The sequence below is a fragment of the Callorhinus ursinus genome, unplaced genomic scaffold (assembly GCF_003265705.2).
Source record: "Callorhinus ursinus isolate GAN/ISIS: 27379988/994484 unplaced genomic scaffold, GSC_fseal_2.0 scaffold9, whole genome shotgun sequence".
Taxonomy (NCBI): domain Eukaryota; kingdom Metazoa; phylum Chordata; class Mammalia; order Carnivora; family Otariidae; genus Callorhinus; species Callorhinus ursinus.
This window is the reverse complement of record NW_027397071.1, coordinates 9978918-10006186: the sequence shown is the minus strand read 5'-3', so window position 1 is coordinate 10006186 and position 27269 is coordinate 9978918. Positions and strand designations below refer to the sequence as shown.

The 27269-nt window shown below is 45.6% G+C and overlaps 1 protein-coding gene across 1 annotated transcript; it reads left to right on the top strand.

Annotated features, from left to right (window-relative positions):
* Window positions 1–2327: 2327 nt before the first annotated feature.
* Window positions 2328–23720, top strand: SARS1 (seryl-tRNA synthetase 1). The gene is made up of 11 exons (XM_025872345.2): window positions 2328–2542; window positions 10351–10421; window positions 13886–13963; window positions 15847–16005; window positions 16986–17129; window positions 17910–18065; window positions 20777–20998; window positions 21570–21699; window positions 21968–22125; window positions 22806–22935; window positions 23279–23720. Exons 1-11 carry the CDS (start codon window positions 2407–2409, stop codon window positions 23434–23436), a joined length of 1542 nt encoding a protein of 513 aa, XP_025728130.1. The 5' UTR covers window positions 2328–2406; the 3' UTR covers window positions 23437–23720.
* Window positions 23721–27269: the final 3549 nt, after the last annotated feature.

Below are 27269 nucleotides of genomic sequence, written 5' to 3'. Positions count from 1 at the left end.
TCCTGTGGAGATCAAGATGCAATAAAGGGTCTCTGCCCTATAAGAAAAAGCCACATTTTCTAGCCAAGTTCCTCAGGGCTCTGTTTTCTGCTATGGAATGCTAACAGAGAGACAAGCCCAAACCTAAGACTATCTTAGAGTCTTTCCAGTATTGAGGTTTGGGCTCTATTCCTTAATTTCCCTGGGCCTCAGTGTTCTTGTATAGAAGATAAAGGGGTTGATGTAGCTGTTTTCCTTGAACCCTTGAACCCCTGGGCCCTCATATACAGCACCCATTAACTATTCTCAGTGTTAAAGCCTAACAGAAACCACACATCCAAAAGTGGTATGGCTTCACATCATCACTCCATAACTAAAGTATTATGTTGATTTGTTTTTGTGTTAGCTTCTGGCAGTGTAGTAACACTGTTTATTTTCTGCTATCCGAAATTCTAATTGGCAGCTGTATATATCTGATTAATAAGAAGGGAAAATGAATTTTTAAAAATCATGTTTGTTAGACATTTTATTTTATTTTAAGATTTTATTTATTTATTTGACAGAGAGACACAGCGAGTGAGGGAACACAAGCAGAGGGAGTGGGAGAGGGAGAAGCAGGCTTCCCGCTGAGCAGGGAGCCCGATGTGGGACTCGATCCCAGGACCCTGGGATCATGACCTGAGCCGAAGGCAGACGCTTAACGACTGAGCCACCCAGGCGCCCTAGACAAACATATTTTAAAACATGGGGGACAAGGTGATGAAAAGATTAGGAATTATTAGGCTAGCAGTTGGCTAAGATTCACCTCCAGCTCTAAATATGATTCTTAAGTTGATGAAGTATGCCATTATGTCAATTTGTTATATTTATCAGGTAACATGAGCATTTTAAAGGGAGATGACTATAATATAATGATAAGACTAACGGTGAAAATTCCTAAGGAAATTTGGAGAGGCCAGAATTTTAAGGTCATCCTTCCAATTATACTGATGACCTCCTTACAGGATTGGCCTAGTTGCCCTCCTCCCCTAGGCCTGGGCCCCAGTGCAGCCTTGTGAACACCCATCACTGTCCTGAAACTTAGCAAACAACACACTTTGGCAGTGTCTTCACTGACACAGAAGGGTCAGCGCCTATCAGACCTTGCTCTCAGAAGGTTTCAGGGAACCTAACACTATGAAGACAGTTTTCTTACATATTTTCTCCAGAGACTGTAGCTGCCTACATAACCTTTCCACTGGTTTTAAATCTAGCATCATAAGCAAACTGAACCTAGGGTGGCAAACCCACACAACCGCCTTACCAAAGCCCCCCTCCAGATCTCTACTTCTCAGCTTCACCACTGTCTTTAGCCCTATACTATACCTAAGTTGGCTTGTCAGACACTTGTTGGGGAGCAGGGATAGCAATGCCATATCCTCATCACAGGAGCCCATGCAAGTGCTGTTAAGACCAAGAAGGTCTGAGCACAGCCAGCTGTGGAGCATTGCGGGTGGGGCTCTAAAGTCTCTATAAGAAGGATGGGGTGGGCAGACTGCCTATTCCCAAATCCTCCAAATAATCTCTTTTTATCAGCAGTACTTTTTGATAACTTTGGCTCCAATCAGCAACCATAATATTTCACTGTAAGGGTGTGAACATTATAAAATGAAAATATGGTGAAATCTTTGTTCTAAGAGTTTTTTAAACAGTCCTAAGATGTGACCTCAATACCTCATACTTTCTTCAAATCTGCTAAATGCTTTCCCCTTGGAAAAGTCTCATGTCCCTCTCTAAAATATTTAAATCTCACTTTCCCAATCCTGTGATCCAAAAGGTTGGTAATAGGACAACCTGATTTACTCAATAATCACGTTAAGAAAGGTATCCTAGCTCTAAGGCAGGAGAGCAGGAATCTTGAGTTGAGGTAACCCAGGGACTAAAACATGTAGCCATATTCTTGTCTCAAGATGGAGAAGAGAACAGAGGTTCAGGGAGAGGGTCCGGTCTTAGGAATCATGCTTATATAAGACAAAAACTGGCATCTATTGGAAGCTCTAGCTTCCAAGCCGGAGATCATATTGGCAGGCCTCGGCCTAACCTGAGATATGCCCTTTAAAATGAGGAGGGAACTGAAGCACTCGCTTCTATGGGGCAATCAGAGGTCCTACAGAAGGGGCAGCGCTGGGGAGGCCGCACAAGACCCGGACAAAACCCACTAGCCTGGCCAGACCTGCACACAACCCGAGACACCCATGGCCCACCACTCCACGTTCATCCCCGCAGCCGTTCCTCCCGCGCAGCTGCTTCCGGCCGAGAGGGGGCGCCTACGCTCTCCGGCCGCGCCTGCGCGGGGAGGGCGGGTCAGCGCGCCGGCGCAGTGCGGTGATCACTGGCTGCTGTGGCACGTTCCTTACGTCCCTTAGTGTTGGCCCGAGAGAAGGAAAGATGGTGCTGGATCTGGATTTGTTTCGAGTAGATAAAGGAGGGGACCCAGCCCTCATTCGAGAGACGCAGGAGAAGCGCTTCAAGGACCCGGGACTAGTAGATCAGCTGGTGAAGGCAGACGGCGAGTGGCGACGATGTAAGTACCGGGACGTGCCGGGTATCCTCCGATCCTAATCCCAACTTCATCTCTCGGATCTCGTTACCGCTCCTGAGGCCACAGCTTCCACCCCTTGTTAGTCCCCTCCCTGGTTGCGGTGACTCCAGGTTCTCACTGTCCCCTAAAACGCACTGTGCGAGCCGGGACCATCCCACCTTTTCCCTCCGCCCGGGCCATGGGAGCTCTCTTGCACGCGTGCTCGGTGCGGATCGCTGGGCTGCCTGGGAAGGAGCACGGCGCGTGCGCTTCAAGAGCTGTCAAGCCTTCCTGCCCCAAGGGTAGCCAGAAGAAAGCTAGGACGCGAGGTTTGGGGGTCCCCTTTCCTAACACTCATCTTTGGTCGCCTCCGGTCCCTTTCTCATCTTCAGCAAGGCCCGAGTGGTTTCCCCCCTAACCTGATAAGACCAAAGGCTCCAGCCTGAGACTGAGTCACATCTGCAGCGTAATAGTTCAGTCCACACATATTGGAAGGATTTGGGGATTTCGGAAGCCGCTCCTGACTAAAAGCAATGATCCCGAAGCTTTGGGGAAGGCCATCCCCCTGACCTGCAGGGTTACCTTTAAGAATAGAGGAAAGACTTTGCTGTAGTAGACCAGACATGGGGAGAGGAGTGCCGTGAGGCAAGAACAAGCTTGTAATTATTGAGCCTGTTTAATTGTGATTTGCGCAAGTTTTCCGGAAAAGACATTAGACGAGTTGGTCTAGAACCTGGAACTGATCCGGGTATCTTTCATGAAGCTAAACCAGAGAACCCTCTGCCTATCAACTTCTGCCTGGATTAACTGAGGTTGTCACTGATTGGCCGGAAGCTGTCAAGCACATGTGATTCTTTTTTTTGTCTGATGCAATAGGTCTGTAACCAGCTGAGAGCCAGGTTTTATGACAGCATACTGCAAAGGCCCTCGCTGTCCAAGAGTGTGGTGGATTTCCGTTAGGAAAATTGATTTTCCTAAATTGATCAGGGCATTGGGTAGGAAGAAAGTATTTGTTTAACTTCAGTTGTCTGCTGATTCTGTGGTCTCATTCATTCAAATGTGGTATTTGTTTGACTGTGAGATCCCACCTGAATCTAAATCTGAATTTTTGAGTTGTAATTAGAATTAAGTTAAATGGAAGGAAAAAACTAGCCTGGACACTGTTTTACTGAATTAGAAGTCAGAAGTATCAGATTTTGTGTCAGTCTGGTTATTGTACAGCTGTTAAGTGACTTTGAATGTGTTACCTAGTCTCTTGTGTATGATGTACATGTCCACAGGAAGTTCTGTTCCTTGCTTGATGAGTGGATATGTGGTGAGGGGATGAGTTCTTCAGGGACAAGTTCTGTGTTTTATTCGCCTGTATGCCCCAATAGCTGGGGTATACATACACATACAGGATATACATACATATGTATGCATATAATCCCAGTATCTAGCACTGCACCTGGTTCTTGGTAAGGGCTTAACAAAGGTTTACTGAATTCGTGAGTATCTTCTGTCTTCAGGGCACTTGGCCCTTCTGTATGAAAAACAGTTTATATGTAGTTTATTTTCAGCACATCTGTTGATTTGATTCTTTTCTACCTAACATCCCTTCCCAATATTCTCTTAGCAGCCAAAAGGAATTAATGATTTTTCCCAAGTCACTGGCTACCCAAGTTGGACATTGACCGATCTTATATCTTATATCAAGGTTCTTCTGTCATTGACTGCAACAAGGATGTGTAACCGAGAGCCACATTAAAAATTCAGATCATGTTCCCTGACTGAGGACCCAGTAGACTCTACATGTATACCTATTTGTCTGCCTGTGGACAGGCAAGGTGCCACTAGGGCTCTGTGTGGAACCCAGGTATCTGAGAGAACTTGGAATCGTAGTATCACATCAGAGCTTACCACAACTCTTCTAACTCCAAGGATTCAAACTGTGATTTCTTCTTTTTAGAGTAATATAGCAGGGGCACATTTGGACATATGATAAGCATTTGTCTCGACTATTTCCAAAGCTGCTAGATTTCAGTGTATCTTGAAATCTGCTGGTAATTACAGGAATTCTATCTAAGCTGTGCTATCCTGAATGAAATTTCTCTTTACTGTCTTACTGCACATGCCTTAAGCCAGGTCGTTCTCTTTGGGAGAACTTTCTAACTGCTTTCAGTTTTACCCCAGTCTTACCTAGTGCAGGGCCACATCCAGGACATGTGATCTTTTTGGAATGGAAATCTAATCATTTTACATCCGGGTTTATGTCTTGCAGTGACATTCTTACCTTAAAGCAGTGCCATCTGAGGGCACCAGGCTGGCTTAGTTGGCTAAGTGTCTGACTTCTGACTTCGGGTCAGATCATGATTTCAGAGTCCTGGGATTGAACCTTGAGTTGTGTGGAGCCCTCCATCTGGCTCCACACTCAGCAGGAAGTCTGCTTCTCCCTCTCCTGCTACCCCTCCCCTCGTGTGCGTGCACTCTCTTTCTCTCTGAAATAAATAAATTTGTAAATTTTCTGGTAGCCAATTAAAAAGGGAAAGAAAAACAAGAAGTTCATTTTAGTAAGATACTATACTGCCTCAATATATCAAAAATTGTGTGTTCAACATGTGATCAGTATAAAAATTGAGGTATTTTACATCCTTTTTCTTTTTTACAAGTCTTCAAAATCTGGTGTATATTTTACACATACGGTATATCTCAGTTTGGGTTTGCCATTTTTCAAATGCTCAAGAGCCTCATGTAGCTAGTGGCTACTATGTCAGACAGTGTAGCCCTAAAGCCTGAAAATACAAATTCCTTAACACAATTTACAAAGCCCTGCATGTCTTCCTAGCCTCATCTTTTGTCACTCTCCCACATATACCCTCCATTCTTTGTGAAGCTACCTGTAGCTCTTTCACACGTCCATGATTGTGGATCTTCTTGGAATATTCCTTATCAGGCGACTGCCCCCACTCCCATCAGTCCTCTTTGCCAAACCATCTCTCCCGCTCCCATAGCACTACCTCATTTGTTGAGTGTTCTCCGTATATTATCTCATATATCTCATTGTGACATATATGGTATTTTTATATACGACCTTTTTAAACTTATTTTTTTTACTGAGATGTAGTCAGCAAAGTGTACAGATTTTAATGTGCAGCTTGATGGATCTTACAAAGCTGTATACCTATCTAAGCACCACCCAGGTCAAGATCAAAGACATTTGCAGCACCTCAGCGGGCTCCCTAATGCCCTTTCCAAAAATAACAATATTCTGCCCTCTGTCACCATAAATTAATTTTACCTGATTTTGAACTTAATGTAAATACTCTTATATAGCATATATTTTTCCATTTACACTGAGTTCAAAATCAGGCAAAATTAATTTGCCTGATTTTGGCTTCTTTCTCTCAAAATTATTTCGGTAAGATTATTCTGCCTTTTCATGTGGAGCGGTGGTTGGTTCTTCTTCGTTGCTGTACAGTACTCTTATTATGTAAATATACCAATTATCATATAGATATACTAATCAATTCTATTGATGGCCATTTGGACTGGGTATTATGAATAAAGTGCTATGAACATTGTTTTGTGTGTCTTTTGGTAGACATAAGCACTCCTTTCTCTAGGTATATATAAATGGAGTTGCTGGATCATAAGGTAGGTACCTGTTTAGGTTTAGTACATATCACCAAATAGTTATCCAAAGTAGTTGTAGCAATCAACACTCCCACCAGCAAAATAAGAATTCTAGTTGTTCTACCTCCTTGCCCTTAATATTGGCAGCCTTTTTAATTTAATTTTAATTTAATTTAGTTTTAGCCATTCTGGTGGATATATAGTGGTATCTCGTTGTGGTTTTACTTTGCATTTTCCTGGTGACTAAAGATAATTGAGCACCTGTTCATATCCTTGTTAGTATTTGGATAGCCTATTTTGAGAAGTGACTGTTTGAGAGTGTTGACCAATTTTTATTTAATTGTCTGTCTTTTTCTTACTGATTTGTAGGAATTCTTTATCCCTTCTGGATACAAGACCTTGTCAGATATGTATATTGCACATATTTTTTTTATTTTAAAGATTTTTATTTATTTATTTGACAGAGAGAGAGAGGGAACACAAGCAGGGAGAGTGGGAGAGGGAGAAGCAGCATTCCCGCAGAGCGGGGACCCCGATGCGGGGCTCGATCCTAGAACCCTGGGATCATGACCTGAGCCAAAGGCAGACGCTTAACGACTGAGCCACCCGGGCGCCCCGCACATATTTTTTCCCAGTCTGTGACTTGCCTCTCACTCTTTCAGTCTTTTAATGAATAGAAATTACTAATTTTAGGGGTGTCTGAGTGGCTCAGTCAGTTAAGTGTACGACTCTTGATTTCAGCTCAGGTCATGATCTCAGGGTCCTAGGGGGCTCCACGCTCAGTGGGGAGTCTGCTTGAGAATTCTCTCCCTGTCCTTCTGCCCCTCCTCCCATTCATGAGCTCTCTCTCTCCCTTTCTAAAATAAATAAATAAATCTTTTTTAAAAAAATTAATTTTAGAGACAAACCATAAGAGACTCTTAATCTCAGGAAACAAACTGAGGGTTGCTGGACTGGAGGGAGCTGGGAGGGATGGGGTGGCTGGGTGATGGACATTGGGGAGGGTATGTGCTATGGTGAGTGCTGTGAATTGTGTAAGACTGATGAATCACAGACCTGTACCCCTGAAACAAATAATACATTGTATGTTAATTAAAAAAATTTTTTAAAGTATTAATTTTAACAAAGTCTAATATATTGATCTCTTCTTTGTAGTTTGTACTTCCTGTGTTCTGTTTAGGGAATCTTTTCATATCCCAAGTTCCTGAAGAGATTTTCCAATATTTTTTCTAGAAGTTTTACTACTTTGCCTTTCACATTTAGGTGGATGATTCATCCCACATTGATTTTGGTGTATGATGTGAGATAGGGATCAAGTTCATTTTTTTCCCATGTTACTCCAGTTACTCATGATAAAATGCAGGAAGCTAGGAATAGGAGGGAACTGCCTTAATCTGATCATAGATATTTATCAAAAAACCTATAACTAACATTTTTTTTAAAGATTTTATTTATTTATTTGACAGAGAGAGACACAGCGAGAGAGGGAACACAAGCAGGGGGGAGTGGGAGAGGGAGAAGCAGGCCTCCCGCGGAGCAGGGAGCTCTATGCGGGGCTTGATCCCAGGACCCTGGGATCATGACCTGAGCCGAAGGCAGACGCTTAACAACCGAGTCACCCAGGCGCCCCACATTCTTTTTTTTTTTTTTTTAAGGTTTTATTTATTTATTTGACACAGAGAGCACAAGTGGGGGAGTGGCAGGCAAGGGAAGAAGCAGGTTCCTGGTTGAGCAGGGAGCCCAAGGTGGAACTTGATCCCAGGACTTCGGGATCATGACCTGAGTGGAAGGCAGATGCTTAACTGACTGAGCCACCCCGGGGGTCCCCTATAGCTAACATTCTTAATGATGAAGTACTGAATGCTTTCTCCCTGAGGTCGGGAACAAGACAAGAATATCTGCTCTCACCACTTCTAATCCACATCATGCTAGAGGCTCTAGACAGTATGATATAAGGCAAAAAAAAGAGGGGTGCCTGACGGCTCAGTCAGTAGAGCATGCGACTCTTAATCTCAGAGTTGTCAGAGCCCACATTGGCACGGAGCCTACTTAAAAAAAATAAAGAAGATTGGAGTAGAATGTGATGACAGATGGTAACTAGATTTACTGTGGTGATCATTTTGCAGTGTATACAAATATCAAATCCTTATGTTGTACACCTGAAACTAATACAATGTTACATGTCAGTTATACCTCAAAAAAAAAAAAAAAGACTGGTACAGAAGTAAAGCTGTCATTATTTGCAGATGACTTGCTGGTGTGTGCAGAACTGAACTATTAAAGTTAAGTAAATTTGGGGCACCTGGGTGGCTCAGTTGCTTAAGCGTCTGCCTACGGCTTGGGTCATGTGGGATCGATTTCCGCATTGGGCTCCTTGCTCTGTGGGGAGCCTGTTTCTCCCTCTGCCTCTGCCCCTCTCCCCACTTGTGTGCTCTCCCTCTCTCTGACAAATTAAATACATAAAATATTAAAAATAAATAAAATTAAGTAAATTTAAAATTTTTTAAATTTTAAATTTAAAAAAATTTAAATTAAAAAAATTAAATTTAGCAAGATCACTGTATACAATATACAGAATCAATGGTATTTTTTTTAAAGATTTTATTTATTTATTTGAGAGAGGGAGAGAATGAGAGATAGCACGAGAGGGAAGAAGGTCAGAGGGAGAAGCAGACTCCCCGCTGAGCAGGGAGCCCGATGCGGGACTCGATCCCAGGACTCCAGGATCATGACCTGAGCCGAAGGCAGTCACCTAGCCAACTGAGCCACCCAGGGGCCCAAATCAATGGTATTTCTATATACAAATAACAAAAAGCATCTGATGCCTAGAATACATTTAATAAATGACATTCAAGATCCGTGCACTATTGCTGAGAGAAATTAAAGATAATGATGGGATATGCTATATTCATTGATTGAAACATCCAGCATTGTTATTGTTTTCCTTTACTTTCAGCACCTAGCATGATATTTTCTTTTTTATTCCTAGCACTTAATACAGGGCCCTGCAAATAGGAGGGACTAAATAAAAATTTTTATAACTTTTTATTTCAAAATAGTTATAGATTGACAGGAAATTGCAAAAATAGTACAAGGAGGTCCTATGTACCCTTCACCCGGTTTCTCCTACTGATGACATCTAACATCTAACTGGTACAGTATCAAAGTCAAGAAATTGACATTGCTACAATTCACAGACCTTATTCAGATTTCACCAGTTTTACATGCACGTGTGTGTGTGTGTGTGTGTGTGTGTGTGTGTGTAGTTCTGTGCAACTTTATCCCATGTGTAGATTTGTATAACCACTGTCACACTCAGGACAGGACTGTTCCATCATCATAGAGATCCCCCTCACTGTCCCTTTGTAGTCCATTCTCTCTCCCCTGTCCCCTCTAACCCCTGGTGACTGCTCTTCTGTTCCCATCTCTCTAATCAAAGTAAGTGAATGAGAAAGTAGTTAGAACATTATGTACTAACATTTAGTTCAAGTTTGGCAAAACCTTAAAAAAAAATAGCTGCCTGGGAGCTCTCATTTCTAGTCATCATTTCACCCATCAAAAACTTGGTGTTTACCATGTTGGTCCTCAAGCTTGGATTCAAGAGGTCCGACTTTTGCTAATTAGACTTAGATTAATGAACCACAATACTGATACAATAGTTTGGGCCCAAATACACATGTAGGCTGATTAGTGCACCATCTTCCCCCGAATAAACTAAAGCATAAGAAGCTTATTCTCCAGGCTGCCAGGTGAGATTTTTGTCAGAGCAAAGGGAATAACATTAACCATTTCTAGCCCAGAGATGCTGCAGCCAAGTTCACAGGACTAGAAATAGGATAGCTCTTTTTCCAGATTGCAGTGCGTACCACATAGTTTCTTTCACTGGATTTTAAGATGATTGAGCAGGTTATAGTTATTTGAGTTTTCTCCAGGTTTCTCAGATTTGTCATTTGACCGTGGCATTGTCCAGGTTATGATAGTTTCCATTTTCAGTCCCAGAAGGGACTTTTCCTTGTCACCAAATGCTGAGAGAACCCCATTGTCACCAGTATATGCCAACTAAATTTGGGGCTCTAAAGCTGTAAGATTTCACAATTTCATGAGATCCTTTAGCTCTGCCTAAGGAGCTGTGATTGGCAGGGGGCAGTTCTTAATTATGTGCATATCTTTGGTATATTCTTGGATTCTTTATTCTTCAGGCAGATTTCGGGCAGACAACTTGAACAAGCTGAAGAACCTGTGCAGCAAGACAATTGGAGAGAAAATGAAGGTAAGAGAACTAGGTAACAGCCTTGAAAGCTTGAGCAGAGGTATTTAATCTTACTCTTAGTTAATACATAATTTCTAACCTAGTGTCTAATTCTGTGAGATACTGATTTCTTACCAAAGGGACAAATATTTTAAAAAGAAAGGAAGAAACTAGGAAAGAGAACTAAGAGGCACTTTCAGGGATCAGTGAGTCCATTTTGTGTCTTCAGATAAGTCTTAGGTCCTTCAAGCTGCTATAACAGAATACCATAGATTGGGCGGCTTATAAACAAGAGCAGTTTATTTCTCACAGTTCGGAAGACTGAGAAGTCCAAAATCAAGGTGCAGGCAGATTCCGGGTTGGTGAGGGCCCACTTCCTGGTTCATAGACAGCTGTCTTCTTGTTGTGTCCTCACATTGATAGAAGGAAGCTCTCTGGGGTCTCTTAGAAGGGCACTCATCCCATTTATGAGAGTTCTGCCCTAATGATCTAATCTCCTCTGAAAGACCCCACCTCCGAACACCATCACATTGGGGATGAGGTTTCAACATATAAGTTTTGGGGTGGACACAAACATTCAGTCTGTAGCAAGAAAAGATACTTGCCACATTGTTCATTCATTGTCTGTTTTGTTCTTATAATAACATAACTTCCACCAGTAATCTTAGCAAATTATTTCTTAAGCTCAGTCTACAGTGCCAGAAAGGTTTTCTTGGGTGGACTTGAGATCCTTTGTCTCAGTGTAGTCATGCTCTTTAATGGAAAAAGCACAGATAAGGAGTCCAAGTCCTGGATCTTTGGCTATGTGACTTTAGGCAAGTTAACGTCTTCATCGTCTTCTTTTTTTTTAAGATTTTATTTATTAGAGAGAAAGCGAGAGAGAGAGAGCATGAGAGCGGGGAGGGTCAGAGGGAGAAGCAGACTCCCCGCCAAGCAGGGAGCCCGAGGTGGGACTCGATCCCGAGACTCCAGGATCATGACCTGAGCCGAAGGCAGTCGCTTAACCGACTGAGCCACCAGGCGCCCTTAGGCAAGTTAACTTCTCAGCTTCAATTTTCTCATCTGTGAAATGACAATACTAACATTCACCTATAGAACAGAATCGGAAGAACTAAATTTTTTAAATATAGAGAACCTGGCACAATGCCTAGAACATTGTAGTTATTCAGCAATTGCAAGTAACAGCAGAGGGCAAGTCATTACTGGCCTTCATCCAAAAAATCCTTCCTGTGCTTGAAGAATGTTAAGTTTTAGCTTGGCCTTGCTTTGCTCTCCAGAATAGTTCATGCTTTTAATCTTTCCTCAAAAATATCCTTAGCCCCGTAATCATTTTTAAAAAACATATTAAATGCTCCCTCAAGTCTGTCTCATTTTTAGGTTGTAAACCTTTAAACTAAACCAAAAAATTACAAAATTTTGGAACCTGAACCAGGAAAGAGCGTAACAAAAAGACTCCCTCCAGATTCTAGTACCTCACACTTCACGAAAGTCTGAATCCTTCTCTTTAACAGTATTTTGTTAAACTTTCAGCTTGTGACTGGCTGTGGAAATTGATACCGACAATCATATAGTTTTCTTCCTTTGGGACTCGTGACGCTTAATCATTTGCATGTCAGAGACCTCATAATTATGTAGATTCCAGTGTGCACTCTGCCTGTGTATTCCTTGGGGTGCATACACAGGTAGTGCCAGCCTAGTGTTTTCCTAGCAAGATGGAAGTGTTTTCATTTGCAGTAGCATTCTTAGATCCCTTCAGATAAGTCTTAGTCCCTCCAAGCTGCTATAACAGAAGCTATGTTATAGCTGTGTGTAGCCCCACAAGGAGTGTTCTCCCTTCCTATCCATTAGAATGGTCTTAGCAGGGCTTTAATTTGTATAGCACTTGATAGTATTCATTTTGGTTTTTCATCTTTGCTGCAAACCTGGAGTATAGGTGGTACTTTTGTCAACCTGATTAAAAGGGCAAAAGAGTAGGCTTAGGAAATTAAGCAGCCTGCCTAAAATCACATTGTTAGTTGCAGAGTCAGAACTTGAACTCAGAACTTGAATTTGCTGCCCTAAAGGATTATCGGATAGCAAAGGGGTGTCGGCTTTCTTGACTACTAAATGGAAAATCTTGAGATTTAGGCCATTTCTTTCAACCTCAGTAGTCTCTGCTTATTCTTTTTTTTTTTTTAATTTTTTATTGTTACACCATACATAACATCATTAGTTTTTGATGTAGTGGTCCATGATTCATTGTTTGCGTATAACACCCAGTGCTCCATGCAGAACGTGCCCTCTTTAATACCCATCACCAGGCTAACCCATCCCCCCACCCCCCTCCCCTCTAGAACCCTCAGTTTGTTTCTCAGAGTCCATCGTCTCTCATGGTTCGTCTCCCCCTCCGATTCCCCCCCTTCATTCTTCCCCTCCAGCTATCTTCTTTTTTTTTTTAGTTTCTGCTTATTCTTAACAAGACTCATTCTGAGATTTTCAGACTTCTGCAACTTTTGAAGATGATTTTGCTTGAGTCACTGAAAGATGTGAGTTCGGTTATGGTTAGCATCCTGACTTCTCACTTTGGTATATGAGATTGTGTAATAAATTGAAAGGATTTCTATGCTTTAGCCTCAGAAGATTTAGTTCTTTCTTATGACTCAGTTTTGTGCAGTAGTATATGAGGTTGTATAAATGTAATTGCCTATTGTTATGTATAGAATAAAAAAAATATCTTTAGGACATTGGACATGACTTATACTTGCGAAGCAGACCCTGAATCTCCTCAACTTATTTTTATGCAAGTTTTGCTGAGGCCTTACATATCTTGTTATAATGGCCTTTGATAATTTTCTTTAACTCCTTTTAATTTGGGAAGAATTTGACTCTTAAATTATCTTCTCCATGGCTCTGGGCAAGGATTGGAAATGCTCCCCAAAGAAGGGGGAGAAGAGAAAAGAGCAGGGAGAAAATCTAGCCCTGCGTACATTCTGCAGTTTTGCCAAGTTACATTGATTGCTCTAAACTTAGTTCTAGATTTGGTGACTTTTTTCCTCAAAAATTTTGTTTTCCTTAGTGTCCTACTATTCTGTCATCCCATCCATTTATTCCTCTTAGCCTCAGTCCTGGGATTATTCTTAGGAAGCGGACAAGGATTCACAGATTCACATCCAGGCACCTGCCCCAGAGCTGGGCAGTGGTATGAGCATGTTCACAGCTTCTTGGTGCCCGTAACTGCTCTACGTCCAGGGCAGACATTCTTCTTACATTCCTGTTGATGTCAGCCCTCTGACCCCGGTGGATTAATTGATCTGTCCGGGATCAAAAAAGCCAGAAAGTGGCAGGGTAAGGACCCGAAACTTTCTCACCAATTTTTTATCTCATACGTTGCAGCTTTTAGATACAGTTATATAGAAAGTTATAAATAAATTATACTTAGAAAACTATGTCAGAAATTTTCTTTTATTTAATAGTATTGGGGTTTTTTTGTTTTGTTTCTCCTGCAGAAGAAAGAGCCAGTGGGAGATGAGTCCGTTCCGGAGGATGTGTTAAATCTCGATGACCTCACTGCAGACACTTTAGCTGTAAGTTTTTGTCCTTCCCTTTTCTTTCTTTTTTTTTTTTTTTAAGATTTTATTTATTTATTTGACAGAGCGAGAGAGAGAACACAGGCAGGGAAAGCGGGAGAGGGAGAAGCAGGCTCTCTGTTGAGCAGGGAGCCTGCCTTGGGGCTCGATCCCAGGAACCAGGGATCATGATCTGAGCCGAAGGCAGATGCTTAACAGTTGAGCCACCCAGGTGCCCTGTCCTTCCCTTTTCTAGGCTGGATTTCTGTTCTTTCATCATAACTTTGTTCCTAGGCAAGCAAGTGCTGACACTCAGCTCCACGCAGCATTGTGGCATCCTTGAATGTATGCAGCTGGGAAATGTCCCCCTCCGCTCTTGTTGGACTCGATACTTGAGTTTTTTGTTTTTTGTTTTTTAAAAGATTTATTTATTTGACAGAGAGGGACACAGCGAGAGAGGGAACAGAAGCAGGGGGAGTGGGAGAGGGAGAGGCAGGCTTCCCGCTGAGCAGGGAGCCAGCCCGATGCGGGGCTCGATCCCAGGACCCTGGGATCATGACCTGAGCCGAAGGCAGATGCTTAACGACTGAGCCACCCAGGTGCCCCTTGATACTTGAGTTTTTATTAGATCGCAGAGACAGGGACGGATGGAGTGGAAAAGTCAAGAGTAGGAAGCAGAGAAAAAAGGAGATGAACTACCTTTGGTTTATAGAACTCAGTTTTCACAAAGTCAAGGATCTTTTCAATTTACTGTAATTCAGTAAATATTCACAACAGTGAACCTAGAGAAGTAATTTTCAAGTTTTTTAGTCACCGAACCCTTTCTTAAAACCTGCACCACAAAAGCATAGCAAGAGCATAAATACACAAAAGCAAAGTTGCTGTGCTTGAAGGGCTAGGCTGGGGGAGCTATTCCTGTGCAGCCCCACTTGCTAAGGGCTCTCCTGTCCCCATTAAATCAGTAGTTTGAAACACTTGCAAAAAGAATACAAAATAAGCTTAAGACAGGTTCTCTTGCTCCTAATAAATTTATAATCTTCCTAGAGAACAGTTAAATGTAGTACATAAGAGCGCTAAATTGACTTAATCAGGAATATCAGAAAATACAAGTTAATGGAAAGAGCTCTTAAAAGAGCTACAGTAGGGGGCACCTGGGTGGCTTAGTCCTTAAGCCTCTGCCTTTGGCTCAGGTCACGATCCCAGGGTCCTGGGATCAAGCCCCTCATCGGGGCTCCATGCTCAGCGGGGAGCCTGCTTCTCCCTCTCCCACTCCCCCTGCTGTGTTCCCTCTTGCTGTGTCTCTCTGTCAAATAAATAAATAGAATCTTAAAAAAAAAAATTCTTAAACTCTGTTAAAAAAAAGGGGCGCCAGGGTGGCTCAATCAGTTAAGCATCTGCCTTCGGCTCAGGTCATGATCCCAGGGTCCTGGGATCGAGTCCCGCATTGGGCTCCCTGCTTGGGGTAAGACCCCCCCCTTCCCAGCGGGAAGCCTGCTTCTCCCTCTCCCTCTCCCTCTGCCTGCCTCTCTGCCTTCTTGTGCTCTCTATCACTCTGTCAAATAAATAAAATAAAATCTTAAAAAAAAATTCTATTAAAAAAAAAAGAGCTACAGTATTAAAACCGCTGAGATACACATGACTGAGAAGAATGGCCAGAATTGATCCATCTCTTCCTTAGGTAGCCCAGAAGAAAATGCCAACGAATTTGTAAGGGCAAAACAGTGTGTGCGTGCATTTGAAATAAATCTCAGTTCTTCGAAAGCCTTCATTGTTGATTTTTAACTATGCTATCACAAGGGTTCTCATTAGAGCACAGCAAGGTTAGGGCAACAGAATCTTATTCCTACTCTATACCTTGACCTGCTGTGGCTTGGGTACTGGCCTGGCCTGTTCATCTACAGAACCTGAAGGTCTCACAAATCAAAAAAGTCCGACTCCTCATCGATGAGGCCATCCTAAAATGTGATGCCGAGAGGATAAAGCTGGAAGCAGAGCGGTTTGAGAACCTCCGAGAGATCGGGAACCTTCTGCATCCATCTGTGCCCATCAGCAATGATGAGGTAGGTGTCGGCGCCACAGTGGGCGGCGGCCTGCCCGGTGCTCCCCTCTGCTGGGGCGGGGGCGGGGTGGGAGGAGGACTGGGAAATGCTGCCACTCTCTGTATAATAGGCCTTGTGTCAGGAGCAGGCTCTTTGTGTATTCGCTCTGCCCACCAATTGAGAATTGAAAGAGTCAGATCCTTGCCTGATTGGGAAGTAGCAGAGACAGCAGGTAGGAGGGGACCCGGGCACAGAAATCTCTTCTGAGTCGGCCGCTGTCCTCCACTGCGTGTTGCCCGTGGTAGCAGTGAGTCCTGTGGGAGGGATCTGCTAAATCACCCTCACCCCTCACCCACACCCTGCTGAGAAGCTGCAGGTTGAAGGGAAATCTGCATGATAAAAGTTTCCTGCTGAGTGGGAGCTTCCCCAGCACAAAGCTGCTCTGAGCCCAGCCTTTGTTCCCTGACACCCCAGCCGTGGCTGGGCCCATCTGTGCCTCTTTCATTCATTCCCTGGTGAACGAGCCTTAAACTCACTGCAGGCTGGGGTGGGAGACTCGGGAGGTCAGGGCCCTGAGCCCACCCTCATACGGCCCCAGGACCAATGAGAGCCTGGAAAAAAAAAAAATCTACATTCTCCTCTGCACCCCAGGCGATGCTGATGGGGGGGTGGGGGGGTAGTTGTCCTGTAGCAGGATTTTCAAGGAGTCTTTTAAAAGGGTAAAAAAAAGTGAGACTACGACAGATCTCTTAGGAATTCATGATTTCGGTTCCATGGCTAGAATCACTTCTAGGAATTTGTAAATTATTATTTCACTGTTGAACACACATCCTCTAGCAAATTCTCTTCCTTAGTCTCTGTACACAATGACCAAAACCTAGTGTTTCAGTTACGCAGTAGTTTTGCAAAGCTGTAGGTTGTTTTTGGAATGGGGTTTACAAAGCTGGAGGTTGTGAAATTCAGTGATCATGCATCTTTCTCTCCTGGTCTTGTTTCCTTAGGATGCCGACAACAAAGTAGAGAGGATCTGGGGCGATTGTACAGTCAGGAAGAAGTACTCTCACGTGGACCTGGTGGTGATGGTAGATGGCTTTGAGGGCGAAAAGGGGGCCGTGGTGGCTGGAAGTCGAGGCTACTTCCTGAAGGTAAGAGCCAGGAACCTGTAGCGATGGGATTCTAAAGAAGGAGCTAAAAAAAAACTATGTGCAGAAAACATAACCTACTTAAAGAGGCCACAGGTCCACCACTTGTTCATGCCTTTATCCTGCAAACTTACTGCCAGTTGGATGCAGTTCTCTTTTTGAGACAGAGTGCTTCTCCGGATTCCCTAGAACAAGAGCCACTAAGTGATCCTCCATAATGACTATATGTTGTACTGACTGGATCAGAACAGTCTGCCTTTTAAGGGGCTGAGTGGAATTGGACAGACAGGTAATAAAGAGTCAGAACCCACTGTGATGAGTGCTGTGGGGTGAGTGGGCCCAGAGAGCTATGAGAACAGGTAGGCAGAGGTGGCAGACCCAGAGGAGTTGGGACAGAGGGCAGATGAATTTAGAGAAGACTTTGGAAGGGCACGGGAAAATCATTTTGGAGATACATACATGTATACATATACATATATGTATACATTTACATAGCATGCTCTGCATACATGCACGAATCTGGTGTTTTAAGATTTAGTGCAAGAAAGCTCTCCCGTGCACCCTGGGCAAATCATCCTTTCTGCCTCGCTTTGCTTCTCCTGACAGTGTGCCTAGATGATGTGCCGGGCATTGTTATTAAAGAATCTCTTGAGTCAGGCATTGGGGTTCACAGTCTTTGCTGGCCTCCCATGTGCCCCCAGTTGCCTCTGAGTGTAAATACTAGCAGATGAACATGATAGTGGCAGAACCCAATCACACAGTGCTGTGTCTCTGCTCCTTTAGGGTGTCCTGGTATTCCTGGAGCAGGCACTCATCCAGTATGCCCTTCGCACCTTGGGGAGTCGGGGCTACACCCCCATTTATACCCCCTTTTTCATGAGGAAGGAGGTCATGCAGGAAGTGGCGCAGCTCAGCCAGTTTGATGAAGAACTTTATAAGGTGAGTATCCTGGGGCAACATGGCAGAATGACTTAAGTTATAAAGTTTAACCTCAAAGAAACAGAGCTGTGCTGTCCAGGAGAACTTCCTGCAGTGTGGAGATACTCTGTATCATGGCTGTTGAGCACTTAAAATGTAGCTAGTGCAACTGAGGCAGTAAAATTTTAATTTTTATTAATTCTAACTTAAGTAGTCACATGTGGCTAGTGGCTACCATACCGGGCAGTGCAGACATAAAGCCTGTTTTATCTTTCCCCAGATAATCTATATGACTTATTCAAATTGAGCATACTTTAACACCATGAACTTTGGAAAACACATTTTTTGAGTGCTTGGACAAAAAAAAATTATAGAAGCGGCTGATCTTCCCATGTCCTCCTACTCCTAACCCCAGACTGGGAGCTAGAGAGCAAAACGTATTCCCCTTGGGATGGATGTGGCTTCCAGTTTGTGGCTCTTTCTCAACCATGGAGCATCTCAGGGGAGAACCAGAGAATTCACGTTGAGAGTCAGAAGCTCATTCTGATGAGCTGGCTCCAACATCAGCTGGGGCACCCCCAGTCTGTGCCTAGCGCTCAGAATTTCTAGAGTGCCTCTGCTAACAGCATGGTCCACTGGTCCACTTTTTACTTGTCCTTCCCCTTAAGACTGTTCTGTCAGAAGGGGACGACTTGGCTTTTATTGGGGAGGAGTTAGGCAATGCTCTTGGGCTCACCTGACTTATCTTAAAGAGGAGTTTAATAGAACTTCTTCCCATTGATGAGTTCTAGTTATGTTTTCATTCCTATTGATGAGTTCTAGTTAGTTTTCATTCAAAATGCAGTGGGAAGCAAAATGCTCTCTAAACCCTAAGGATTAGTCTGACCTTGGTGTTCTCCTTCTCTTCTTCCCTAAGATTTTATTTATTTATTTATTTAGAGCAAGCAAGAGCGAGTGGGGGGAGGGGCAGAGAGAGAGAGAGAGAATCTCAAGCAGACTCTGCGTTGAGTGCGGAGCCTGACGCGGAGCTGGATCCCATGACCCTGAGGTCATGACCAGAACCAAAATCAAGAGTCGGATGCTTAACTGACTGAGCCACCCAGGCATTCCTTCCCTTTCTTTTCTTTTTTCTTTTTTTCCCCCCTTTCTTTCTTTTAATGTGGAGAGGAATGTGTTCATATATCAGCCGAAACCTGTTTTCTCTTTTCTTTTTTTCCTCATCTCAACCCCAATATTGGATAATCACAGAGCTTTAGAAGGATGCCCTGCATGTAACGTCAGAGAGAACCTTATATGGAGGATTATGAGAGAGACACTAGATAGCAGGTGCCCCCTGTGTTTCCCACATTCTCCATCTCTTCTCCAGATGCTTCTTGGATCCATATGCAGGGAGACTCACATAGTGAGAGTCCCCATAGTGAGAGTTTAGGCTGGCACTTCTTGCCTGATAACCTCAGTTTATGAATTCTCTGGAGCAGCACTGTCCAGTAGAACTCTCTGCAGCGATGGGAATGTTCTGTCTCTACTATCCAGTTTGACAGTACCAGCCACATGTGGCTGTTGAGCACTTGAAATGTGGCTAGTGCAAGCTGAAGAACTAAATTTTAATTTAATTTAAATAGCCACATGTGGTTAGTGGCTGAGTTCCCGCTGTCAAGTAGCAACATAGTCTTCCAGGTCCCCAAACGCTGACCCAGAGGAAGTTTCCACCCTTCTCTTTTTTATTTTTTTTAAAAATTTTATTTATTTATTTGACAGAGAGAGACACAGCGAGAGAGGGAACACAAGCAGGGGGAGTGGGAGAGGGAGAAGCAGGCTTCCCGCCGAGCAGGGAGCCCGATGCGGGGCTCGATCCCAGGACCCTGGGACCATGACCTGAGCCGAAGGCAGACGCTTAACGACGGAGCCACCCAGGCGCCCCCACCCTCCTCTTTTTAAAATGAAACTAATACCACATGACAGAAAATTTGGAAATGATGGGGGGAAATCATCTTCTTTCTCATTACCTCATACAAATGACATTTTTAATATCCTTTTGGGGGCTTTTTTCATCAGTATATCATTTTCTCATACTTCTAATCACAATGTGTATAGATTGCCTCAGCATTTTATCAGAAGCATTTTTCAGTGTTACTTCATGGTCTTCATCACCAACATTTTTAAATGGTTATGTAATAATACATGGTCTGGATGTAGGATAGTCGACTCTTCCCTTGTGGAAATATTTAGGAGGCTTCCTTTTTTGCCATCAATAAGTAATGTTAGAATGAACTTTGTCCTGTTTATACCTTTTTTTCTTCTGCATTACTTTCTTCAGCTGAACACCAAAGTGATTCTTTAAGGAGTATCATCCTACACTAACTCATAAGCACCAAGAGAGCAGAGACTGTGTCTCCTTTTGCCCAGCACTGGCAAACTTGGCACCTTAGAAACGCCTAACAGACATTTGTTGGGTGGATTAATGTATATTGCTACCAGCTCAGGTTTTACTGCACTGCTGTCATTGGCCCCTATTCACTATTTATAAATGTCTTATTTATTAGATAAGTAAAAAAAAAAATTATCAGAATATTTTATCTCCTTTTAATTTGCATTTCTTTGATCTCTAGGAGGGATCCCATTCTGGAGGGGCCCATTCCCTCCTTTGTCTTTTTAGCCTTGCCCGTGGTTTCTTGCTCTCACTGAGGTCCTCATCCCTCGCTCTTACCTAGTAGATGTCCCTCCTCCTCCAGGTGATTGGCAAAGGCAGTGAAAAGTCTGATGACAACTCCTATGACGAGAAATACCTGATTGCCACCTCAGAGCAGCCCATTGCTGCCCTGCACCGGGACGAGTGGCTGCGGCCGGAGGATCTGCCCATCAAGTATGCCGGCCTGTCCACCTGCTTTCGCCAGGAGGTGGGCTCCCACGGCCGAGACACCCGCGGCATCTTTCGAGTCCATCAGTTTGAGAAGGTGAGTGGTCAGGTCGGGGAGGAGCAGCACCCTTCTGTTGACCTCTCCAGGGTGGTTAGAGAGAGACAGGCTCTGTGTTGCTCAGACCCACCCTGGCTCCGGTCTTCCCTCTCGCCGCCTACATCTGTTTCTGCCTAAGAAGCACATGCTGGAGTGGCAGTGGGCGCAGAGCCCGGAACCAGGCTGCCTGAGTCCCAGTGCCGGCTCTGCCACTTAGCAGCTGTGTAACCTTGAACAAGTTGCTTAACCTCTCCGTGCTCAGTTACCTCCTCTACAAAAGGAGGAGAATAATAGTACCCACCTCATTAGACCTGCTGTGAGGATTCTGCTGGTTGGTAGGGGCAAAGTACTTAGAACAGTACCTGGCGTGTATATGGTAAGAGCTCCATGGAGCATTTGTTCTTGGAGCCCCAGTCCAGTCTAGCAGCGATCTCCCGCAGGGGCCCCAGCCTCACCTGACTCCCAGTGGTGTAGGAATAGGTCTCCACTGCAAGGATATCTCCCACTTCAGTCCTTTGGTTTATTCGCCCTGTCCCATTTTCATGGTCCATCGTTGGGTCCCCCTCTGCAGATTGAACAGTTTGTCTACTCATCACCACACGACAACAAGTCATGGGAGATGTTTGAGGAGATGATTACTACTGCAGAAGACTTCTACCAGTCTTTGGGGATCCCTTACCACATTGTGAATATTGTCTCAGGTATCCGCCCCCCTTTCCCACAGCCCACAAACACCACCCTCACCAGGTGAGCCGCCACACAAAGAAATAGCTCACAATCCAATTAATTGCCCACATTAATTAAAATATCACACTGTTCTCACTTGGGAGTATTTGGTGATAAGAATATCTGGGCATGATTTCACTTCTGGGGATAGGATGCGAATTAAAGAACTCTTCAGGTTTGCTAAAGGTCAGTCTCCTGAAATACCATCCCTCCTTCATGAATTCTAGGGGTTTTCCCTTACAGGTTCTTTGAATCATGCTGCCAGTAAGAAGCTTGACCTGGAGGCCTGGTTTCCAGGCTCGGGAGCCTTCCGTGAGTTAGTCTCCTGTTCTAACTGCACAGACTATCAGGCTCGCCGGCTCCGAATCCGATATGGGCAAACCAAGAAGATGATGGACAAGGTAGGTAGCCCCTTGGGAGGTAGGAAGTAGGGCCTTGTGCAGAATAAGTCCATCTTATTTCTCAGTCCTTGGAGGATGTAATGTCCCAGCATCATGGGAAAATCTGAGTTTCTCAATCTAGACCAAAAAGGGAATCTGTAAATGACTTCTACTAAATCAGGACAGAGTCCTTTTAGATAGAAACCTGAATCTAGCTCTGTTCTACAAGGTATTTCTAGCTCTTCTCTTTTGGGCTTTGTTCTCTGTGACTCCAGTTAAAGAATAATCCCCATTTGTCTACAGAAGACACGTTGGAGGCAGTGTCTTCCCTCTCACCTAAGAAGGTCTGGGTTTGTAAGTTTATCTCTTCAAACCCAGTTTTCAGGCCCTAATCTTTTCCAAAGTCAGGGACTTGAAAGGGGTTAAAAGGAGAGGCCACCGTGGAAGTTTCCTCCTTCCCTCAAAGGGCCCACTCTCCTCCCATCTGCTGGGACCTATCACTCGTCACTCATGGAGATCTGAGGAATCTTCCTGGAATTATTATTATAGGCAATAAATACTAAACAGAATTCTAGTCTAGCAAAAGATCAATAATGCTTTGGATAGTTAGAGTTGAGGAAGTCTGGCTAAGTGGGTGGTTCCTGGGCATGAGTAAGACTAGGCTGAGTTTCATGATCCCTCTGGGGACCCTGTCTTTGCAGGTGGAGTTTGTCCATATGCTCAATGCTACGATGTGCGCCACCACTCGTACCATCTGCGCCATCCTGGAGAACTACCAGACAGAGAAGGGCATCGTCGTGCCTGAGAAATTGAAGGAGTTCATGCCGCCGGGTAAGACTCCCTGTCCAGCCCATTCTCCTCGTCTTCTGTCTTCCTGCTCTTCTGAAGAGCAAACCCCCTTTCAGAATGGACCAACTGTTCTTGTTCAGAAACAGTCCCCAGAACTCTGCCTGTCCTGTCCCCAAAGTTGAGAAAGTAGCCACTATAGGTATCACTTCCTGTTTAAGCTCAGCTAAAATTCAGACTGGGGAAGAAAAGAATTAATGAAACCAGTTCCCATCGTGGGTGCCCTTTTGTTCATAGGGGTCATCATCTTGTGGAACTCTCCACAAGAAGCCCTTGGGCTTTGACTCCTGAGAAACGATAGGTTATTTGGTTGGCTCTCTCCTTCCAGGTCTCCAAGAACTGATCCCCTTTGTGAAGCCTGCACCCATTGACCAGGAGCCATCAAAGAAGCAGAAGAAGCAGCATGAGGGCAGCAAAAAGAAAGGGGCAGCCAGAGATGTCCCTCTGGAAAGCCGGCTGCAGAACATGGAGGTCACCGATTCCTGAACATTCCTTCCTCCCAGTTTGTCGGGCTTTCGTTTCTGTCAGCTGGGTTCTCAGAGCCTGCCCACGGGCAGGGAAGCCAAGCACCCACTCATCACCCGCCCCATCTGACTGCAATGCTAAAAGGGGAACAGTCTGCCATGTACAGCACGACGTTCCCGTCTCCTTGCATGGGCATAGGATCCATTCACTGACGACTGATGAAATCATGTAATAAAGCATCTCTGGAGGAAGGCCAGGACTCTTCCACGGTCTTCTGCCCAGGGCTCAAACCCTGTCTCTGACAATTCTCCCTGCAACCACACTCATTTCCGCTTTTCCTTCTAAAGAAGATTTAGATTAGATTTAGGAAAGGCTTAAGGGGAAAGTGAAAACTTTGAGTCTTAGACACACAAGCTTGCAGGACAGGGGACAGACCCTCCTGTGTAAATTCACCCCTGCTTAAAAGCAGTGAGGAAGGGGTGCCTGGGTGGTTTAGTCAGTTGAGTGTCTGCCTTCGGCTCAGGTCATGATCCCGGGGTCCTGGGATTGAGATACCCCCACATCGGGCTCCCTGTTCAGCGGGGAGTCTGCTTCTCCCTCTGCCTCTGACCCTCCCCCCTGCTTTTGCTCTCGCACTCTCTCTCTCTCTCTCTCAAATGAATAAATGGAAAAATCTTTACCAAAAAAAAAAAAAAAAAAAGGTAGGACTAGCTTAGAGGCCAGAGTTGACATAATAAGCCTCCTAGTGTTCTGGTCCCTAGGAAGGGCTCCATGGGAAGGGCAGGAGGCTTGCAGGACCTCAAGAAAGATGAGACTGTGTTTAATCCCGCAGAGACCCCAGATTCAGGAGCGTAAGTTGGGGCCTTCCGCAAGTGGAAGACCAACCAACAGAGCAGAGGGGAGGGAGGAAAACTCTCTTCCCCTTTCCCTGGCGCTCCCCCCCCCCCTTGCCCTAATGGCCAGTTCACCCTTTCTCCGGGGAGGGTTATGGTTAGGCTCTTTGTTTACTTGCTGCCTTTCATCTGCAATCTACAAACACTTTACTTTAATAACACCTTATGTTAGTATAGTGCTTCACTTCCAGGAGCCTAAAATACTTCCTATAGCTGATCTCTTTTATCTTTGTGACAGTCCCAGATGAGAGGGTGGGGACATGATTATACCTCTTCCATCACACAGAAGACAGGGTACAAGGCAGGTAAAGGAGATGAGACAGCAGGGCCAGGTGGGAGCCAGGGGTCCCCACTCCTCAGCAGTGCTCAGTGCTTGCACTTCTTTGGGAAATGAGGGCAGAGCTCCGAACTGGTCTTTCACTTAGGAGCTTAATCTCTGCTTCCTTATTCCCTAAGCTGCGACTTCGCCGGGCCTGCCGGAGCTTGGCACCCAGGAAGGAGGCTGTGCGCTTGCTCTTCAATGGGGACTGGAGGCTGGTCCTGTTAATCTTGCTAGTGGAAACCCTGTCAAAACTGGGCCACCTGAAAGGGTGACCACAGTGGCTCTCTCGCCACAGGTAGGCTCAACCAGCCTGCCTCTACTGTAACCTGTTGCCCCCGGCTCTGGGGTGACAAAGCCAGGGCAAGAGGGCACAAGAACAAGCTGCTCCCAGGTACTCAGAAGGACCAGAAGTGGACCGTCCTATAGCCTTTGCTATTCGGTTGGAAGAAAGGCAGTTTATACAGTGCCAGGAGGGGGGTCTGGGTCACCACCACACACCCTTCTTCCCCCTCTGAAAAGCCCATTGGGCTTTAGGGTTAGAAACTTTCAAGTGGCTCTGAACACCCCCAGCAGGCCTTAGAGGTCCCTCTAACTCCCTCCTCTGCTCCCTATTGCTGCCTTCTTCGGCTCCTCGTGCCTGGGGCCTTTCTTCCAGTAGGAGGCACTGCTTTTCTCTGTGGCCCTCAGCACTGTGGGAGGGCAGAAGCTGGGGCTCAGCCTGGAGGGGCCTGGCCCGGCTCCAGACTCCCCCGGCCCCCTCTCCCTCCCTGCACTGGCTGAAATACCTTCTCACCTGACCAGTTTTCTGGAGCCTTTGGCCCCTGGAACCTAGACTCCCTACTGCTTCATGCAGAGCTTCCTGCTCTGTGTTACTGGCAGCCCAGCTCCCGTGCCAACCCTCCCCTACCTGCCCTGTGGCCGGGTGAGTGTGTGGACAGGCCTGGGAGCCTGCCTAGTGAAAAGGAATGAGTGGAGTCCTGGAAAGTAGCTGACTCTGTTAGCAGGTCTGTACCCCTTTCTTACTGATGGAGCCAGAGGAGGAAAAAACCATTGTGAAGGAAAGGATGACCCTGTGGCTGAGGTTCTTTCCTACAGCTCACACAGGAACATGCCAATAGGCAGGCACAATTAGGAGCAGGGCTTCCAGAAAGAATGGGACATAGTCCTTGCTCTCAAAGAACTCACAGTCATTGGGAAAGGTGTGGCGTGTCTTGCTCCCGAGGGAGCTGAAAACCAGACTCCTTCCCTCCCTGGAGCAGTGGGATGGGGCTGATGCAAGCCTTGTTTAGGGTGGAAGGCTGGCCTAGACGCTAAGCACTTGGGAACAGTCCCAGATAACCTTGACTCCTCCCTAGCAGTTGCCTCCGCAACCCACAGCTGATGCCCTCATCCCTGGCACCCTGACCTGCCCCATCTCCAACCTCGGCTACCCAGCTTACTACCTCAGTTAACAAACAACCCCACAGGCCTGGTGGAGTGAGTCAGAGCCCTGGGTCCTTCACCAACCTTTAGTTCCCACACCCAGGAATTCAGGGCCCAAGAAGCAGGTCTGGGTGCTTCAGGCAAGAGAGAAGCAGGTCTGGGTGCTTCAGGCAAGACAGGAGGCACCTGGCCTCTCTACCAAGAGATAGAGACAAGTAGAAGCTAGACTTCCAGAAGGAAATTCTAAAGAGCCAGGGGACCCAATGTGAGACCAAGGGGCCTGCCTGAGCTCACAGACCGCTGAGAAGTTCAGTTTATCAGCCACCAAGGAGCCAAACACTGCAATGGTGAAGCCCCTCCTGGGATCGGATGCTTTCCCTGCGACTTGTCCTGCTCTTCCTTCGCTGAAGTTTTCCCGGGGTACCCAGGGTCCTAAGAGCGCCTACTCTCCCCTCGACCTCCCCCATGCCTCCCGCTGGGGGCCTGGGGCAGCCCTGGCTGCCCTCCCAGGATGAGTCTGACAGGCAGAGCTGGGATGGGCCCCAGAGAAATGTGCTGCATGTCAGAGCCTGTGCCAGAATGAGGGGCCTGCGCCACTCCCCCAGTCACCTCCCAGCATGGGGTTCCCCAAAAGCTCCTCCCAGGTACACAACAAAAGGGGGGTGCAACCCTACATCGCCTCCGGGGGGAGGTCCTGGTGGAGCAGACACCTCTGCCTCTGACGTTGCCCTTTTAAGAGCACCCCCGGGCCGGGGGGGGGGGGGGGGGGGGGCTGCTGGCAGGTTCTCCTCGCAGAAGCCGGGTGCGGGGCTCCTCCCCACAGACCTGCCAGAAAGGAGACTGGGACCCCATCCTTGCGGGGTCCCAACCTCTAGGTCCCCAGGGATCCCAGCGACTGCCGATTGGGGGGAAGCCCCCTTTTCTGAGGGGAAGGTGCTCTCTTTAGCTGCTCTGATTGGTTGGCTGACAAGCCCTGCATTTCGGAGAGCAGTCTGGGTCCCTCCACTAGACTTCGACTTCCCTCCCCCCACTTAAACCTGCTGTTAGAAATGGTCTGGAAAATTATTTTCATTGAGGTGTAAATTGCTAATAAGATGGTGCGACCCTTCAGGGAGACTTGTTTTTTAAACCCTGAAGAAAGGGAAGAATTAAGCTTCCGTTTAGAGTAACGTTCATCCTTTCCTCCTTCCATCTTGTTTCAGAGAAAAAAAACCCAT

What these genes read in the sequence shown, in the direction of transcription:
- SARS1 (XM_025872345.2), top strand. Translation starts at nt 2,407, where the DNA reads ATGGTGCTGGATCTGGATTTGTTTCGAGTAGATAAAGGAGGGGACCCA. An exon ending in TCACTGCAGACACTTTAGCT is followed by an intron (nt 13,964 to 15,846) that starts GTAAGTTTTTGT and finishes GTTCATCTACAG; the next exon opens with AACCTGAAGGTCTCACAAAT. An exon ending in TTGATGAAGAACTTTATAAG is followed by an intron (nt 18,066 to 20,776) that starts GTGAGTATCCTG and finishes CTCCTCCTCCAG; the next exon opens with GTGATTGGCAAAGGCAGTGA.